The 16,313-nt window shown below is 40.2% G+C and overlaps 3 protein-coding genes across 4 annotated transcripts in view; 2 read left to right on the top strand and 1 right to left on the bottom strand.

The window, feature by feature from the left end:
- The first annotated feature begins 7,374 nt into the window (after positions 1-7,374).
- LOC139994412 (galactose mutarotase) lies at positions 7,375-10,268 on the top strand. Its single transcript, XM_072017022.1, has 8 exons — positions 7,375-7,472; positions 7,679-7,809; positions 7,904-8,097; positions 8,163-8,440; positions 8,525-8,585; positions 8,906-9,147; positions 9,544-9,706; positions 9,783-10,268. Exons 1-8 carry the CDS (start codon positions 7,375-7,377, stop codon positions 9,996-9,998), a joined length of 1,383 nt encoding a protein of 460 aa, XP_071873123.1. The 3' UTR covers positions 9,999-10,268.
- Positions 9,079-16,313, top strand: part of LOC139994334 (uncharacterized) — a 54,309-nt gene continuing 47,074 nt past the window's right edge. Inside the window, exon 1 of the mRNA XM_074112051.1 lies at positions 9,079-9,147. The gene's annotated coding sequence lies outside the window, so the exon portion shown is untranslated. The remainder of the gene's footprint in view (positions 9,148-16,313) is intronic.
- Positions 10,422-16,313, bottom strand: part of LOC139994331 (fibrillin-2) — a 30,911-nt gene continuing 25,019 nt past the window's right edge. For both annotated transcript variants that reach the window (XM_072016860.1, XM_072016861.1), the window contains 13 exons: positions 16,120-16,228; positions 15,763-16,047; positions 15,161-15,586; positions 14,673-14,921; positions 14,399-14,602; positions 14,191-14,316; positions 13,762-14,001; positions 13,522-13,694; positions 12,929-13,123; positions 12,749-12,853; positions 12,384-12,536; positions 12,093-12,296; positions 10,422-11,857 (listed from right to left, as the gene is read on the bottom strand). In XM_072016860.1, the coding sequence (XP_071872961.1) occupies positions 11,636-11,857; positions 12,093-12,296; positions 12,384-12,536; positions 12,749-12,853; positions 12,929-13,123; positions 13,522-13,694; positions 13,762-14,001; positions 14,191-14,316; positions 14,399-14,602; positions 14,673-14,921; positions 15,161-15,586; positions 15,763-16,047; positions 16,120-16,228 (2,691 nt within the window). In that variant the 3' untranslated portion in view covers positions 10,422-11,635. The remainder of the gene's footprint in view (positions 11,858-12,092; positions 12,297-12,383; positions 12,537-12,748; positions 12,854-12,928; positions 13,124-13,521; positions 13,695-13,761; positions 14,002-14,190; positions 14,317-14,398; positions 14,603-14,672; positions 14,922-15,160; positions 15,587-15,762; positions 16,048-16,119; positions 16,229-16,313) is intronic.

Consider the following 16,313-nt stretch of genomic DNA (forward strand, 5'->3'; position numbering starts at 1 on the left):
GCCGGCCCACGACGACGACGACATGGAGTATTCTTGGTCAACGAGCTTGAGCACTTTTGAGTGGATTAGGTCTTTCGCTTCGATCATCGTGCATTCTCCTCCTTCTGACCTCGAAAGAAGCGAGTCTCGACCGGCATTTATATGATTCTCGTGATTAGAGTCTGGAATCTTGTTATGTTGACATTTTCGTTTCATTTGTTTCATTATTTGAGATTTTAATTTTTGTGCTTTACTTATGGCTGATTCGTAGGTAATGTCTAGCGGAGTAACAAGGAGGTACCGACCTTTTTATTTTTTGAGCGAGGATTTTTAGCAGAATTATTTTTACTCTTCTGGAGATACACACACAGACTATTTTTTAAATTTTCATTTTGCGCAGCGGGTATTAAAAATTCTTCCTGTTCTATATTTTTAAATGACGAAATATCCATGATGCTAATTATTTTCCTTAATTAACAGTCATAAACGTTATTACTTCTCTTTCATCCTATCTAATGAAATTAATCGCGTTACGAGGCCAATAGTCTAACACAATTGCGAAGACGAATGATCAGCGTCGTTTCTTTGCCAGGCGACTAATTCAGGGTCGTCGTTTTGTCGAGTAATTAATCAGAATTCGTATGTTGGTGTCCTTCTTTCGCCCGGCAGAAACAATGAAAGGCACAAATCTGCTGGTTCCTTTCCTGTGGGAAATCTGAGGAACAATGAAAAAAATCTCTCGACGACAGGCACTTGGATTAGAATGGAAAGCAACAGCGGCGAAAGGAGCGAGCGGTGCCCCTTTCCCAATCTCGACTCACCGCGCCCTCCGCTCCCAAAGGACATTCAGCAATGCGAACGAATAAAAGCTCCTGTGCTCTCTCCTTCTCTCTTCTTTCTATCCCTCTTTCTCTCTCTATCGGTGAACTGCATTAGTCGTTTGTGCTTTTGTGTCGCGGAGGCGCGTACGCCTCGCTGCGGTGTCTCCTTACTTCGATTTTCAAATAATCGATTAAGCTTCCTCCGGCATTTTGGAACGAAGCGGTGGTCGACCGAGCAGTATCGTATCGACTTAACGATTATTACTTCAAGAGTTATTCCAGTTATAACAATGAGATCGAACAGGACAATTTTTCTCGGTATATAATTTCGTATCTGCGGAGAAGTTTCTAGGAATGTTTTCCAGGGAATATTATTTTAAAGAGTTTTCGGAATTTATTCGTACGACCGTAGAGAATATTGCTGCGTATCTATTGTCTGGTCGTATAATAGCGAGAATCTGCCGAATAAAACTGCTATCAAAATCTGCTGCTATTTAAAAAAATCGTCGATGGCGCTCGCCGAAGCGACGTGGAACGGGAGGATGACGTAGCGCCAATAAGAGAACGGTAAACAGAGGGAGGAAGCGATTATAGCGCAAAAAAAGAGGAAGGAGAGCGAGGAAGAGAGAGGAGCCGGACTCTTCCGGGGGAGGAAAAAAATCCGTCGGAGGATGGTCGCCATTCCATCGGTCCGGATCCTGGGAAATACGTGCGCGGTCCCCCGTGGACTCGCACAAGTCGGCCAGGCTACCAATACACGTCCTATCTTTCTCTATGCAGTTAGGTGCAAATTGGTATTGAAAAATCTCGAAGTCAATTAAAACTCGAGATACAAAGGATTTGGCGAGACAAAATACCAATTATCTCATGTCCTCCGCCTCTGCCTGTCCCTTCGATTCCCTCCACCGCCGTCCCCGAGGGGTGCAACGGGTTGGGCGGTGGGCGAACGAGGTGACTAGCGGAGGGGCTGAGAGCGCTTACAAGAATTCAATTCCATTAAGCATTGAAGTGAATAAAACGAGGCAGCTCAGCGTGGATGGGCATCTATATAACGCAGCTCGCATCTCAGTTATCTACCTAATAAAGGTTCGACTGCCACCCCCCGCTTATCCTCCTCTTTCTCCACCTCGTGGCCCCTGTCTCACCGAACCACCATCCTCTGCACCGGTTCTCCGCTACCCTCTACGACATAAAGCATGTGCCAGTGAGGTGTCTATGAGACAATCCCCCGGGATGACAATGCTTATCCCACGTATGAATGCCAGCGATGCTTCCTAGGTAATTTAAGTATAGCCTCCTCCCTCTTCTTCATCCACCCAATACACCCCAACCGCGTCACCCACTCTTTTCATCGCTTTACGTCATCCACCTTCAACCATTCGAGGAAACTGCTGATCTTTAGGCGTGCACGTATGAAAACCCGTTGTCCTCGTTTAATGATTGCTATTAGGAACAAAATCTTTTCGCAGCCCATATCATCTTCCTCTCTCTCGTCTCCTTCCTTCTCTGTCTCTTTTCCACTATTTTTCAGTTAGATAAGCAGAGGCTCTTCGTTTCTTCGAGTCCTGTGAATTTCGAATGAGTCTAAGATCCGTCTGGGGACTGCGCATTAATGTTTCTATACCCTATTGCCAAGGTCGATCTGAATGGAACTGCCGCGAAAATCGCGGGACCCGAACAATACCTGGCTTTTGTCTCACCAGAGATTACGATTTCGAGAGTGTAAGCTCGCGAATGAATTTCGCCTCGCGACTGATATATTTCCCTTTCATACTCTTTCTTCTATCTACTTATCTATTCTTTTTTTTTTACCCCGTTCGGTCTACCTTTAACCGCGATTTGATTGTGTTACTGGAGCACCCACTGTGGAGAAACCAAAACAATTATATTGATTTCATCTTTGATTAAGTTATTCTCTTAATGTAGCATAAGTTCGAAGTAGGATGATAGATTAATTATGGTTAAGAATTATTGGTCGGTGTGTGAAATCAATGTGAATATGATGGGAACCAATGAAATTAGTTTACTATGAAACGATCGAGCAACCCTGACTCAACTTTGACAAACTTCCTCCCTTCATACTCAGAACCATAAAATAGGACTTTGCAACTTCTACGTGTTAGTTTGATACATATCAATTGAGGCTTATTTTTCAACTTGTAAGCAATTAAATCTTACATTAAAAACGGCTGAACAGGCAATTGACGCCACCTATTTGTGGTACACATTTACTGCAATCCGCTAACGTATTAAGCATCACTATTCTCATTCAAAGAATGCTCTTCTAGTCGCAAATCGAATAGAAACGTCTATAAACCTCCATCCTTCCGGAGATCACGTGCATTGAGCGGGGGTAGTTCTCACTGAGGTAGCGAAATCCCGGCTAATTAGTAATCGTTCTCCGCCTCCGTTAAATCCGCAGGTGCTCATCCTATCTAGACAGGACGCCAAGCATGTAATTCGGATGCGCTGAATTATCCGCGCGACGTTTCAACATTGATCCTGCAAATTAAGTCGACTGCTCGACTCGGCCAAGCTGTTGGAAGCAACCTCGTCACCGTGAAGGGGGATCCGAAGGGTGGCAAAGGATGGCTAAGGGATGGTAAGGAGGGGTTGCTCCTGGAAGCAGGTGGGGCAGAACGGGAACGTAATCGCAGCGTACTTTGGGTGATTATAGGCAATCGTAAAAGTACCAGAAAGCGGCTGGTAAGAGGAAACAAGACAGAGAAGAGGGGTTGGCATACGGAGAGAGGGGTAGGACGGAAGAAAGGAAGGTGGAGACGGGGCGAGGACGAGGGATACACGGGCCCATGACGGTGCTACGTCGCCACCCCGACGTACACGCTCGAACGCGTTGCGTAATTAGCGACTGCCTCTCCGGTTTTGTGGGTGGGTGAGAGGGTTGTTGGACGGCTTGGATGGCGAGGGTGAAGTGGGCGCACCGTTACCGTGCATCGGGATTGGGGCACTCCCCGAGAACGCGTTCGAGTAACTGGCGATCGGCTGAAGCCCACCGCGTGCATGAGCAGTAGCAAACACACGTGCGATGTACAGGGTGGTTCTTCGTATAAGATGTGAAGCTTTCTGAAAATCGTTTTTGTTAGTGTATGATTTGTCGTTGATTTATTCTGGTAGTTGTTCGTAGCATTTTAACGTTGGGTATGTTATTGCGTATACCGGATTACAGTTAGATACTTTTGAAGAGGTGATAATGATTTTATCGAAGTCTGAGTCAGTTTAACCTCTTACTTTATAACATCGAGTACCACTAATGGTCTGATTTTCATTTGGTAAAGGCAGGTTTTATTCGTAATGAGTTTTAGCGTCAGTTGTTCAGATCGAAGATTAGTAAATACATATCGTATCCAGTCGACGCCGTATGATTGTACCTTTCGTTCACAAATATGCGATTCGATCGCGTCCAACCTGTATGGAAATTAACGGTGACGCCTCGTAGCTACTCCGAGGAAACCTCACGCACAAACGGCTCGTAACGATCAATTATCGGGCATAACGCTAGACTGGGAATCATTATATATCGCCAAAGCGACAGCGGATTTTACTACGTAAATAACATCTTGGAGGGAGCGATTCTCGTGTTAGTCGGCCGCAGATCTGATTTTCCTCATGGAGAGGGGCGAATTATGCGGTTCGTGGCGTCGACACTAATCCTTGTCGAAACAGCCCCTGGCACCAGCCAAGGAAATAGGAGTGAGGGGGCAACGAATGGAGAACCAAGGGGGTGGCGTAGACCGACGTAGACGCAATTAATGCAGAGAAACCAGCCGCGGACGTTGGGGGAGATTCGAGGAGGGCATCGAAGCTATGCCACGCCGTGAGACGTAATGACTAATTGAGATTGGAAGAGAGAAGGGAATAATACGATCCGGCTGGTCACGGTAAAACGCACTTCTTTTTCTTCTTTCTTTCTCTTTCCTCCTTTATCCTTCTGTTCCCTCCTCTCTTTTCTCTGGCCCTCACTCCTCTCCCTCGTGTCAATTACAAAAGATCTCTCGCCTGCAGGCACACCAATGGAATTACGAACTACGCTGTCGCGTACCTCGCAGAGCCCCGATCTCCGTCACGATTTTAATACGATCGATTTATCGGCCCGCTCTTAAGTATCTCGAGTACACCGATTTATAAATTTCTTCCGCTCGTTTTTCGGTTAGTGAATATTCATGTCGATCTATAACGTTTACTCTGTATGGCTCGTATTGTTCGTAAGATTAGGTATACGATACGGTAAAGTGGGATTATTTGAATCAGAAGGAGATATTTGTGACGAATTAGGTAATTTGCGTGGTACCATACTGCCACGATAAATAGGGAAGTATATCGTGTACTTGACAGCTCGATGGCAATAGTTATTTATGAGGATATGACTTTTATTTATCAAAAAGAAAAGTTGTTCGAGTATTAACTAATATTAATATCGTTTATTTTTTTACTCGAATCGTTTTATCGTTTTTGATATTTTTTCTTACCGAATCTAAAAGTACTATTCCCATTCTTATTCGTTATTTATGAACCAAAGTTCAAGACTGAATTGTAAAGTGTCGAAGCTTAGGTGACTTAAATAACTCTACCTTACCATAGTAAACTTTCCCTATTAAATTGCTGCCTATTGTCAGAGAGGAGAAGGAATAAAATAAGCAGGAAAATCGCGAAAGAAATCTCATATATGTACACGTAGGAGATGCATGAAACGAAGTAAATGATCCAACATCTTCCCCCGCGGTTCAAAGGGGTTGAACGACGTCGAAGTCCATCTTACCGGAACCAACGAACCCGGTAATGCGTCCCGCCTGCTTCCAAAGCGTATTCATCAAGCGGCGAGACAATTCCGGCGCGTGTTGCGATGCGATTTGTCACGATATCGCGGGAACGGTTCACGGCATCGATATTGTGCCGCGCACAATCCGCATCCAAGAGTGAAACAACGAGACAAGGCGGGCGAATGGGTAAGGTAGGAAGAGGAAGGTGAAAAGGAAGGAAGGAAGGAAGGAAGGAAGGAAGGAAGGAAGTATGGAAGGCAAAAGGAAAGGGAGTGACACGGTGGGAGGGCAAAAGCAAGCAGAGTAACCAAGCCAAGAGATTCCTCACACAAGGCAAGCGTTCGCTTGCGAGTGTACTCCATTCGTTGGCGCTGGGCTCGTCGACATTAAGATAATTACTTTCCAGCAGGACGTGCGCGTTCATTGTTGCCGTTACCGCGGCAGAATGGCATTATGCATTGTCAGGAAGAAAGTGAGGGAGTGCGTGGCTAGAAGGAGGGTGAACGGGGGTGCGAGGTAGTGCAAGAGGAGAGCAGAAGGGTAGAAGGTACACTCCTATACCTTATATATCTTTATATACCGTTGGTATACCTTAGCCCGTGGGTGGAGCATTATTCCGTCAGTTCCGTGTTTCGCCATTGAAACTAGCACGAGAGGGGAAGGGGACTTGGAGAAGGAGGCGAGTTTCTGCTTTCTGTTTCTCGAGGAAGAGCCAAACGCCAAGAGGGGTGGGCATCTACCGATGTATCCAACAGCTTTCTCCTGGCCCGACGCCATTAATGTAATTATTTCCACCGAGTGTTCCCGCAGCCTCGAAACGCTTCGCGGGAATTGAGACTGATCAGTCGGCTGCTGCACCGAGAAAGAATCCGCGCTTTCCTAGGGGATGCGAATGCCTTCGCGGCTCTCCATTTTCCTTCTTCCATTTCTCACGTCCTCGCGCCCTGTTTCTCTGCGACACCTCGGGGCCTTTCCGCTCTCGACACTCTGTGTCTCCCTTCCACCCCCGTAACGCTTACGCGTTCGGTTCTTCGTGACAACCGGAGGGATGGATGACTCGTCAGAGCGGTGACGAAGCGTTAAAACGAGACGCGCTTGTCGGATTTGTGTCGCTCGCTTGCAACCACGATAATACCCTGATTTCGCGTAATGGGTTTTGCTCGTAGTTTGTCGCTTTCTGATTCTCTCTCTCTCTCCCTTTTTCCATCTCTCTTCCTCTCTCCGTCTTCTATCTGTCTGTCTCTTCTTCGTATTCCACCTGAAAATCGCGAATTCTTTTGTGGAACTGATGACACTTTGTGCGGTGTTCGCGTATACACACGCCTCGTTTCTTCTCGGAGCGCTTTCGAGAAAACACTTCCCTTTAAGGAGTTCTGGCGAGGAGCTATAAGAATCGCGAAAAGAGGGTGTCGACGCTGATGAATTCACGAACTCTTCGTTTCTGACACGCCGTCTAAATGTTTGAAAATGCATTTCTCGAAGAAAGAAATTTCCTTTCGGAAAATGTCTTCGCGTAAGAATAAATCATGGATTCTTTTCTTTGATGCATCATTGTGTACGAGTGACACTTGCTTTCTTCTTCCTCTTTCTCGACGCGAAGTTGCTGCTCTTTCGAACAGGTATTTCGGTTTCGTAACCTCGTTGAATGATCGACGGTCAAAATTGTACGTGAAAACTGGACGACTGAATGGCTTTTTAACCGGGAAATTGAAAAAGTAGAGATGCAAGCAGGCTAAATTGTCCGTTGAGGATTAAATCGTTCGGAAAAGAGAGTAAATTCGTGTTCGCGTTGCATCATGTCCGTAGCGGAAACATTTATCGAGGAAGATGGTTTTGGGCTCGTTCCCAGGCCAGATCGTAATAAATATAATAAACCATTCGAAATTGTTAGAAGGTAAATCACACATATGCTGTCAGCCATGAGGACTTTTATACTCGTTGTACTATGGTTCACGAAAGTATAAAATAATTAAAAAATGAAAATCTGTACTGAATATTTCTTTCTAGACAGTAAACGTTCTAATATGAAAACTTATTTCCGGCAGTGCACTCGAAATTTCCTGTTTTCCTACTTTATTCTTCCATTATTTGCTCCGTCAGATACACAATGACGAACAAACATAAAGCATCGGTGCAGTTGATATCTTGGGGCGCTGGTATTCAAGCTATTAAAGTTCCAAATCAATCAGGAATTTTAGGTGATGTTGTTTTAGGATTCGACGATATGAAGGGTAAAAGAAAATTCTTCAAAAATTCTTTGTGTCAAAAAAGAACAAACAATTTGATTATTGTTTTCGACAATTCATTCGTGAAAAATATAATCAGGTTATTTGAAGAACAGGTACATAGGAAGCATAATCGGACGAGTGGTGAATCGCATTTCTTGTGCCAAAATGAGGATTGAAAATAAGATTTACTGTTTATCTCCGAATGATGAAAATGGCTTTGACCATTTTAACGGTGGCTTCGTTGGATTTGATAATGTTAATTGGAATTCTTACATAATGAAGAAGCATGTGGTGAATATTTTCATAATTATCGTTTTCAGTTATCAGTTTTTACTCCTATCCTTTTAATGCAACAGGTTATGTCTCACGTAAGTCCAGCAAAATGCGAAGGATACCCAGGAGATATGTTAACGCAGATTAAATACTCTTGGACCGACGATAATCAACTTCTTATGAATATTCGTGCTACTGCTACGCAACCAACCCCTGTTAACATTGCTTCTAATTGTTTGATGAATCTCGCTGGCCATGTAAAGTTGCTATTAACATTACCTACTATACTCTTCAACTCGTTCAATTCTGTTTGCACAACATTATCCTATTTTCTGCTTATGCAGCATGGTTATAATTTCATGCTTTATTATAACTGAAGAACTTTTTTTCAAAATGGATCTATAGGTTTATATGGTAAATATGTAAGAGCTGAATGTATGTTCAGTATGTTTAAGTCACTATTTTATTTATTGAATCCTTCTTTTCAGAATGCTTCTCTGAATTTGGTTTGAAAGTAAAAATGATTCGTTCGTTTGAATGTTTGCTCCGATTTATATTTCGATATATATATATTTATCGAATTATATAGGTGTCATTTTGTTCCACAACTTTTCTCCATCTTTCACGCAACTTGAATATTCCATCCTTCCAGAAGCTGTCAGGTTTTTCGACAGAAAATATTTCAGTATGATCTTTCATGTTGACCAAGTTTCTGAAAAATTGGAACAAACTTTCTACAGCGACTCGATATATATAGTCAAAAATAAAATCACGGTTATCAAAGGACAAATGTTAATTAAATTATTTCTTTCTGTTTTTGCTACAGGCCGCTGGTTCACGTGAATTGAAGAAACATCTAATTTCGTTGAACGCAGATAGCTGGACACCTGCGGATATTAGGAACAATTTGCCGACAGATGCTATATATCCAGTTGATCGTACAGTGTTCGACCTACGTTTACCGACTCAGTTAACCAAGAGACGGCTTTACATCGTACCAGGGGGTGGTTACAATCAAAATCTCTGCGTAAATAGTCCCAGCAGTTGGTCTTACCGATTTCACGCTAGGTAAGTATAGAAACAGTCAACTTACATACACAGTCGTAGAATAAACCTCACCCTTAGTTTTTAATTAATTTCTTTTTATACCGATTTACCTGCTTTTTTTTAATTTTATTATACTACTCCTTAATAGCTCCTTAATAGTTTCATATTATTACCATTGCCCTGTAATATTATTTCAGGTATAATTATAAATCAACACGATAGTTTATTCACGATATACGAATTTATAGCTTTTTTACGTGTCAACGTTATTACATAGCAGTAATATAAAACTACCCCAAAGTGTACTAAAGTCATACACCTGTATGATTGAAATGTAGACATTTGAAATTTGCATACATTTGATAATACAGATGCTTTATATGAACTCTCGGTTACTTTCCATTAATTTACCCCCTTTTTCCTTCTTTTTTCTCAAAGAATAATTCACCCTGGTTCAGGAAGAACTTTAGAAGTATATTCGAATCATCCAGGACTGCAATTTTCCACCGGAAACGATTTGCCAGATCCTGATTGTAATTATCCACCTGATTTTGAGGATTACTGCGATTGCACGGATAATGTTAGATAACTTACTTTTGAATGTTCATGATCAAAGTCATCATAACTCTATGAAATGTTGAACATAATCATTACAGGAGCCGAAGATAAAAGAGCAACAAAAAGAAATTTGGGGGAAGGATGGTGTGCGATATCAGAGGCACGGTGGGTTTATTTTGTCACCACAAAATTATCCCGATGCGGTCAATATAAGCAATTTTCCTCCTTGCATACTTTATCCTGGCCAAGTTTACGCACACGATGTAACATATAAGTTTGGTTTATTGTCAGAAAATTTAGACACGTTCACTTGAATATTTAGTAATAAAAAATTCAACCGTATAAACCAAATCATGATAACATCGCATTGACATAACATCTCATTTGCAATTTTCTTTTGGTTTATATATATCGTGAAAATTTTGTTTTAACATTGTGGTTGTGAAAGGATGTTTTGCTCGAAGATTTGCTTAATATTTTTCTAAGTCACTATTTCTTGCTCCGCCTATCTCCTACAATTTAATAATTTTAATTTGTAGAAATTGAGATATTTATACCACAATGATGGTATTTTTATCCGAATTATAGGAATTTTTCTTTATATCCAAATACATACAATGAGTTAATTTATCTACATGTACCGATAATGTTGCGTTTGCGCAACATTGATCAATTATTTCATTATTTTGTCTTGAATGAATTAAAGGGTAAATCAACGAATATTAGTAAAAAGAACGTAGATTTATAATACATATATTTGTGAACCATCTCGGCCAGAATAATCTTCTTGTCCGCGCCGATTGTACAAAATTATCCGTCATAGTCTCAGAAAATTATTCACATATTTATCGTAAGAACGATCGAGTGTGTTTGCCTTAATTACATAATTAAGGTTACACAGTGATCGCTATTAATTAAATTGTACATATTATCGGGTCGATTAACATTACCTTCCTTATATAATTCTCTTTTAATTGTCCTGAAGGCACTTTGTGCAACTGTATTAGAGAAATATAGACATTTATCGAGACCCATCTACAATTTTGGTATAAAATTACCGATCTTGATATTTGTGGGTTGATAGTCTCGATTAACCCTATATGTAGACAATCAAAATGCTGTAAATATAAATGTATAAAGAAATTTTACTATTTAAAATTTTTGCATAAGTTTTGACGTAAAAATGTCGAATGATCGAATGAATTCAGAGCGATTTTCAGGTATTTTCGCTAGAAAATAAAAAGATATAAAAAGAATTGCCAATGCTAGGGTTAATTTAATCTATGATCTCTACACCAGTTCGCGCTAATTCGTTTTGTTACCTGCTAATAGACTATAAACGTTTATAAATATATAAAGCTATGTCTGTATATGTATACATCTTTTTCATTTACTTAGTTTTAATAGAAAAATTCATTTCCGTTTTGTACATCCCTAGAGTGTTATTTCTACGTGTAACATGTTACTGCGGGCAGTTAAAACATACGGCAGAGATTCTGAGGGCAGTTTCGTGTTTCCATGTGTCTTTTTAACATTAACCTATTCCTTTTAATATTTTTCTACAAAACATTTGCATTTTCGATTATTTACTCGATTATTCTCGATTATTTCAATCGTTAAATCTCAAATGTTTAAAAAAAAAAAACATCTATCGTAAAAAATAAAAATGAACGAAAATACGTAAAAGCAGAGGCAGTGTTAAAGAATCATTTTACATAGCAACGTAAAAAGAAAAAATAAGAATAATTATTTGGCAGTGAGACGACGCGAGTCAGGCTGCAAATGAACACAAATTTCAAAGCGTCTAATTCGAGAATGGAATCGTGCCTGTATAATACTCAGCCCGGCAATCTCTCGTTCCCGCTCGGATTAGCTTCCGTTTCGGTATTCTGAGTGGCAACGTAAAAATTGACTAAAAGAACCGAAACATCGAGCAACGTTTCCCTAAGAATTACTCGGTTACTATTAAGTGTACTCTAAAGGTCAGAGGCCTTTCCCAGACCTCGTTCTCCTCGCTGATGCCGTTTCGTGGACGTCCATGGATTACCAATCGGAATTGACCAGGTTCCTTCAATCGATTGCGGAAGTGAAGAGCCGATATTCCGTGCTCGTTCACGATCTCGAAGTGGTTGTCGTTGTTTCCTTTAACTATCGTATATTCCATGTCTTCGTCCTTAAAATAGATACAAGAAATTATAAATTGCAAGAGGAATAATTTTAGAAATAATTACTTTTGAAGTCAACGTTGATAGAAATTAAAATTCTTAAAAGCATTTCTGTTGAAAATATATTTTCGCGAAATGAAAGATCATAAAATTTCTTATTTGAGATCGGTTTCTCAAAAAATAAGCTTTTCCCAATTTTGTCACTCTTTTAACAAATTGACGATACAAAAATTTTGAATGAACCTTAACAGCTGGCTGCAATTTAATGATTCTCATTCGGTGCCGGGTCTGTCTCAGACTGATTTTAAGAACATGTTCCTCGCCATGATGGTGCCTTTTCGCTGATCTGGCGAACCGCCTCTTTATAATTTCGTTTCTTCGTGCACTCAATTCTTGGTCCATCGATTTCGATCGTGAGTCTCTTCTGTGTCTTCCCTTGCCATTGACCTGTTTGAAAAACAGCGATCGACTCTTTTCACCTGTCCGTTTGATCGAAGTAAAATGATTCAGTTTTAAGATTGAGCTTTGAGATACCTTGCAAGAGAAACAACCTTCTGTCGATATGGTTTTATCATCCGCAGGTGGTATGTGATAAGGATCTGGATTTATCACGAAAGTGGGCGCGTTGCTAATATCTTCGCCGTAATGTCCTTGCGATAATGGGTTTATCGTCGACAGACAATGACCCTGGTCGTCAAAATGAAAAATACCAAATTCAAATAAAATTGGTTTCAATTAAAAAACGCAAAATCCGTGTATTAAAATTAGATTACAAGATTAAAGATGCAAAATTCAAATATTGAAATTTAAAATACGAAGTTTAAATATTGCAATTAAATTATTTTACAAATGCAAAATTCTTCTTTTGAGTAATCTATTTTTGTTTAAATAAAACGAACCTGTCCAATTCGTTGATATCCAGTGGGACATCCACATATGAAACCGTTTGCTCCATTGGGAGTGCATCCAAAGGCGCAAGGACTTCCGATGCACCCGGCGCTAACCTAAACCCAGCAGCATCTCTTCTTTAACATCCATAGTACTTCAAATTGTGATTGTTTCTGAACTCAAACACTTACCTGAACACATATTTGCAAATTACTGTCGAACTGGTAACCATCCGGGCAGCCACATTTATAGCTACCAATCGTGTTGATGCAAGTGTTGTCCCCACATGGCGATGTGTTACATTCATTTTCGTCAATGCACTGATTATAGTAAAGATGTTGAACGAATCCTTCGGGACATCCACAACGGTAGCTTCCCATAAAGTTCTACGAGTGTAATTAAATAATTAAAAGTTTACTAATCCCAGTAAACATATAGTATACAATACTCCATAAAATTCCAGTAGAGTTGTATAATCTTACTATGATCTTGGAATTTTTATATTTCAATCTTGCTTTTATTTTAACAATATAAAAAGGTTCTTAATATTCTAAGAAATATCTCTAATATAAGATCGAAACGAGTAATCATACGTATCAATAAAAATTCTTTCATATTTTTCTCAAACCTCAAATATTTTCCGAAACAAGAAAAATACAGAGTGCAGCAATGTTAAATTTAAATGATCCAGTCTCGTTACTTAGAATTAGAATCTAAGCGAAGACTATCGCAGGTATTTAGATATTCAAACGACGAGTAAGAATCATTTTTCTATTTCATTTACCTGACAACCGTGTTCGCACGCGGTATCGTCAGCGCACTCGTTCTGATCTACGCAGATTCGTCCAGATTGGTCAAGCTTGAATCCTCGCGGACAAATACAACGGAAACTGCCAAGAGTATTAATACAGGTGCCCGGTTTCGGACAAGTTCCAGCCTGGTCGCACTCGTTTATATCTAAAAGATATCAAATTAAATAATTTCCAATAAAGCTGGATTAAAAGTTGTTTAACATTCTACGAACCATGACAAGCATCTCCATCTTGCGTATAACCTTCCTGGCAGCCACAAGTGTAACTGCCTTGAGTGTTGATACAATTCTGTTGACACAGATGATTTCCAGTTGCACATTCGTCCAGATCTCTACAACTGACGCCATCAGGATTTAAGATGAAACCGGCAGGACAGGAACAGATGAAACTTCCTTCCGTGTTCTGGCAATTATATTTGCATGGCCTTGGCGTTAGCTCGCACTCGTTTATGTCTGAAATTGGACATATTTCGTGATGTCAATTTTATTGATAGATAATTGTTAATGATAATATGAATATATTGCAATGTCATTGGATGTATTTGAAGGAATTTTATATCTTTGTATATTCTATTCTATGTGTATTGTGTGAATTTTTGCATTTTCAAATTTCTAATTATCATTAATCTTACGAATACCTACCAACGCATTGGGTTCCAGATTTATCAGCCTTGTAACCCTTATTACATACACATCTATAAGAACCAAGCGTATTGATACACAACCCGTTTCTGCACAAATCAGGAATCGTTTTACATTCATCGATATCTAAAAGAAATTTTTGTTTTCGGATTATATATAAGTTGAGTTATAATTGAAAATTGTTCCACTCGAAAGAAAACTCAAGTACCTTGACCGTCTATGGAGAAACCTTTATCCAAACAGAGTTCGTTGTAATTGTCAGAATCTTTCGATGGGCAAATCTCACAATACGGGCCCCAAGCTGCGCCCATTGTGCAACAGCAGTCTGCTTTTGTCACTGTCTTTACGTCGGAAGCTCTTGTGGTGCATCTGCCAGCGATCGTTTGCAAGAAACAATAACCTATCCTGCGATCTGAAAACACAATTTTGAAACTTAATATCGAGTAGTTCGATACTTGTTTCCCTTTTTTAATTCTTAATACCTATGCAAGATTTTCCATCAGGACTCTGTTCAAAGCCATCGTAGCAGAGACATTGATAACTAGCCTCTAGATTAACGCATCGACCATTTCGACATAGGCCTGAATTAATTGCACATTCGTCGATATCCTTACACTCGTCAGCCATACCGATTTGTTGGTATCCAGGTGGACAGATGCACATAAAGGAACCAATAAGATTCTTGCATTGATATCTGCAACTGTTCGCTGGTGTTGCGCACTCGTCTACGTCTGGAAAGATAATTGTACAGCGTTTAATCCGGTGATTTAATTGTCAGAAAAACTGTGACAATGTTTCTCGCATTATTTTTTAACACTATAACTACACACTTAGGCGCGAGTAAAGTATAAGTATTAAAGAAATGAAAATAAGATGTATGTAAAAAAAAAGTATAATGCAAAGAGAAAAACAAGCTTTATATTCCACAAAATTTTTTTAATGATACGTTGTACGTATATAATATTCATACCTATACAATGCCGTCCATCGGGAGCCAAAGTGTAACCATAAGGACAAATGCATCTGAAAGAACCAGGCGCATTGTGACACCGGAACGCGCACTGGTTGCCGATTTCCAGACACTCGTTCACATCTTCGCAAACTTGATTTACTCCAGGAGTGAATCCTTCGTTACAGGAACACTCGAAACCACCGTCAATGTTCGTGCACGTTCCATTGCCACAGATATTTTGTTGGGACAAGCATTCGTTATTATCAATGCAACGCCTGCCACTTGCATCTAATACGTATCCAGAGGGACACTCACACCGGAAGGAACCATCAGTGTTGATACACTCGCCACCGACACAGGCGTCTGGCATGAACAGACACTCGTTCAAGTCGATCCCTGTGTCATCTCTGCCTGGTCCCTCCGGACATAGCCTTTTGAATTCCTCTGTATAAAAAATGTACACAAAAATTTAATTAGATTTAATTATCTATCGTAGATCATCCTATGTATTTAATTCTATTGTTTAATTAATGATTTTGATCACCATTTATTAAGATTTTGAGGTATTTCCTACTTGTCGTTATTCTGAAAAAATTATTTATAATGGAAGAAATACTTACCGCTGTCTTCTGGAGGACACTCTTCGCAGTATTTCCCCCACGCTTTTCCCATAGTGCAACAACAATGTTTTTTCGTCATGGCGCCCGTTCGAGGAGAAGAACATCGTGCACCGTGTCTTATATACCGATCGTAACAGAGTTCTTCTCTGACATCGATGCACCGCATCGAATTTGGTTTATCGCTTAGTTTGTATCCAACAGGACATTCACAGATCACTCCTCCTTCTGTATTAATGCAGCGACCGTTTTCACAAATTCCTTGCGTCTCCTCGCATTCGTCTACGTCTGATATATAAATTTCAATTATAATTGAAATATTCGAATCACGTCACGTAGTCTGTTGAATATTTTACTCACCGACGCACTTCTTTCTCGTGTGATCCAACTCGTAACCCGGAGGGCAGTTGCATATGTACGATCCCATCAAGTTCTGACATTTTCCTGGTGACGGACAGAGTCCAGGAATCTGATGCAATTATTCATTTTGTGATATTTTCAACAAGATTTCAGTCGGTTACAGTATTGGATTATAGTTAGAATCGTGAAAAGTT

The sequence above is a fragment of the Bombus fervidus genome, chromosome 14, assembly GCF_041682495.2.
Source record: "Bombus fervidus isolate BK054 chromosome 14, iyBomFerv1, whole genome shotgun sequence".
Classification (NCBI taxonomy): domain Eukaryota; kingdom Metazoa; phylum Arthropoda; class Insecta; order Hymenoptera; family Apidae; genus Bombus; species Bombus fervidus.

Excerpts from the sequence above, each read along its gene's own strand:
- LOC139994412 (XM_072017022.1), top strand. The coding sequence starts at position 7,375 with ATGTCCGTAGCGGAAACATTTATCGAGGAAGATGGTTTTGGGCTCGTT. Across the intron at positions 8,098-8,162 it reads ACATAATGAAGAAGCATGTG|GTTATGTCTCACGTAAGTCC; the intron begins GTGAATATTTTC and ends TTAATGCAACAG. Across the intron at positions 9,707-9,782 it reads ACTGCGATTGCACGGATAAT|GAGCCGAAGATAAAAGAGCA; the intron begins GTTAGATAACTT and ends TAATCATTACAG.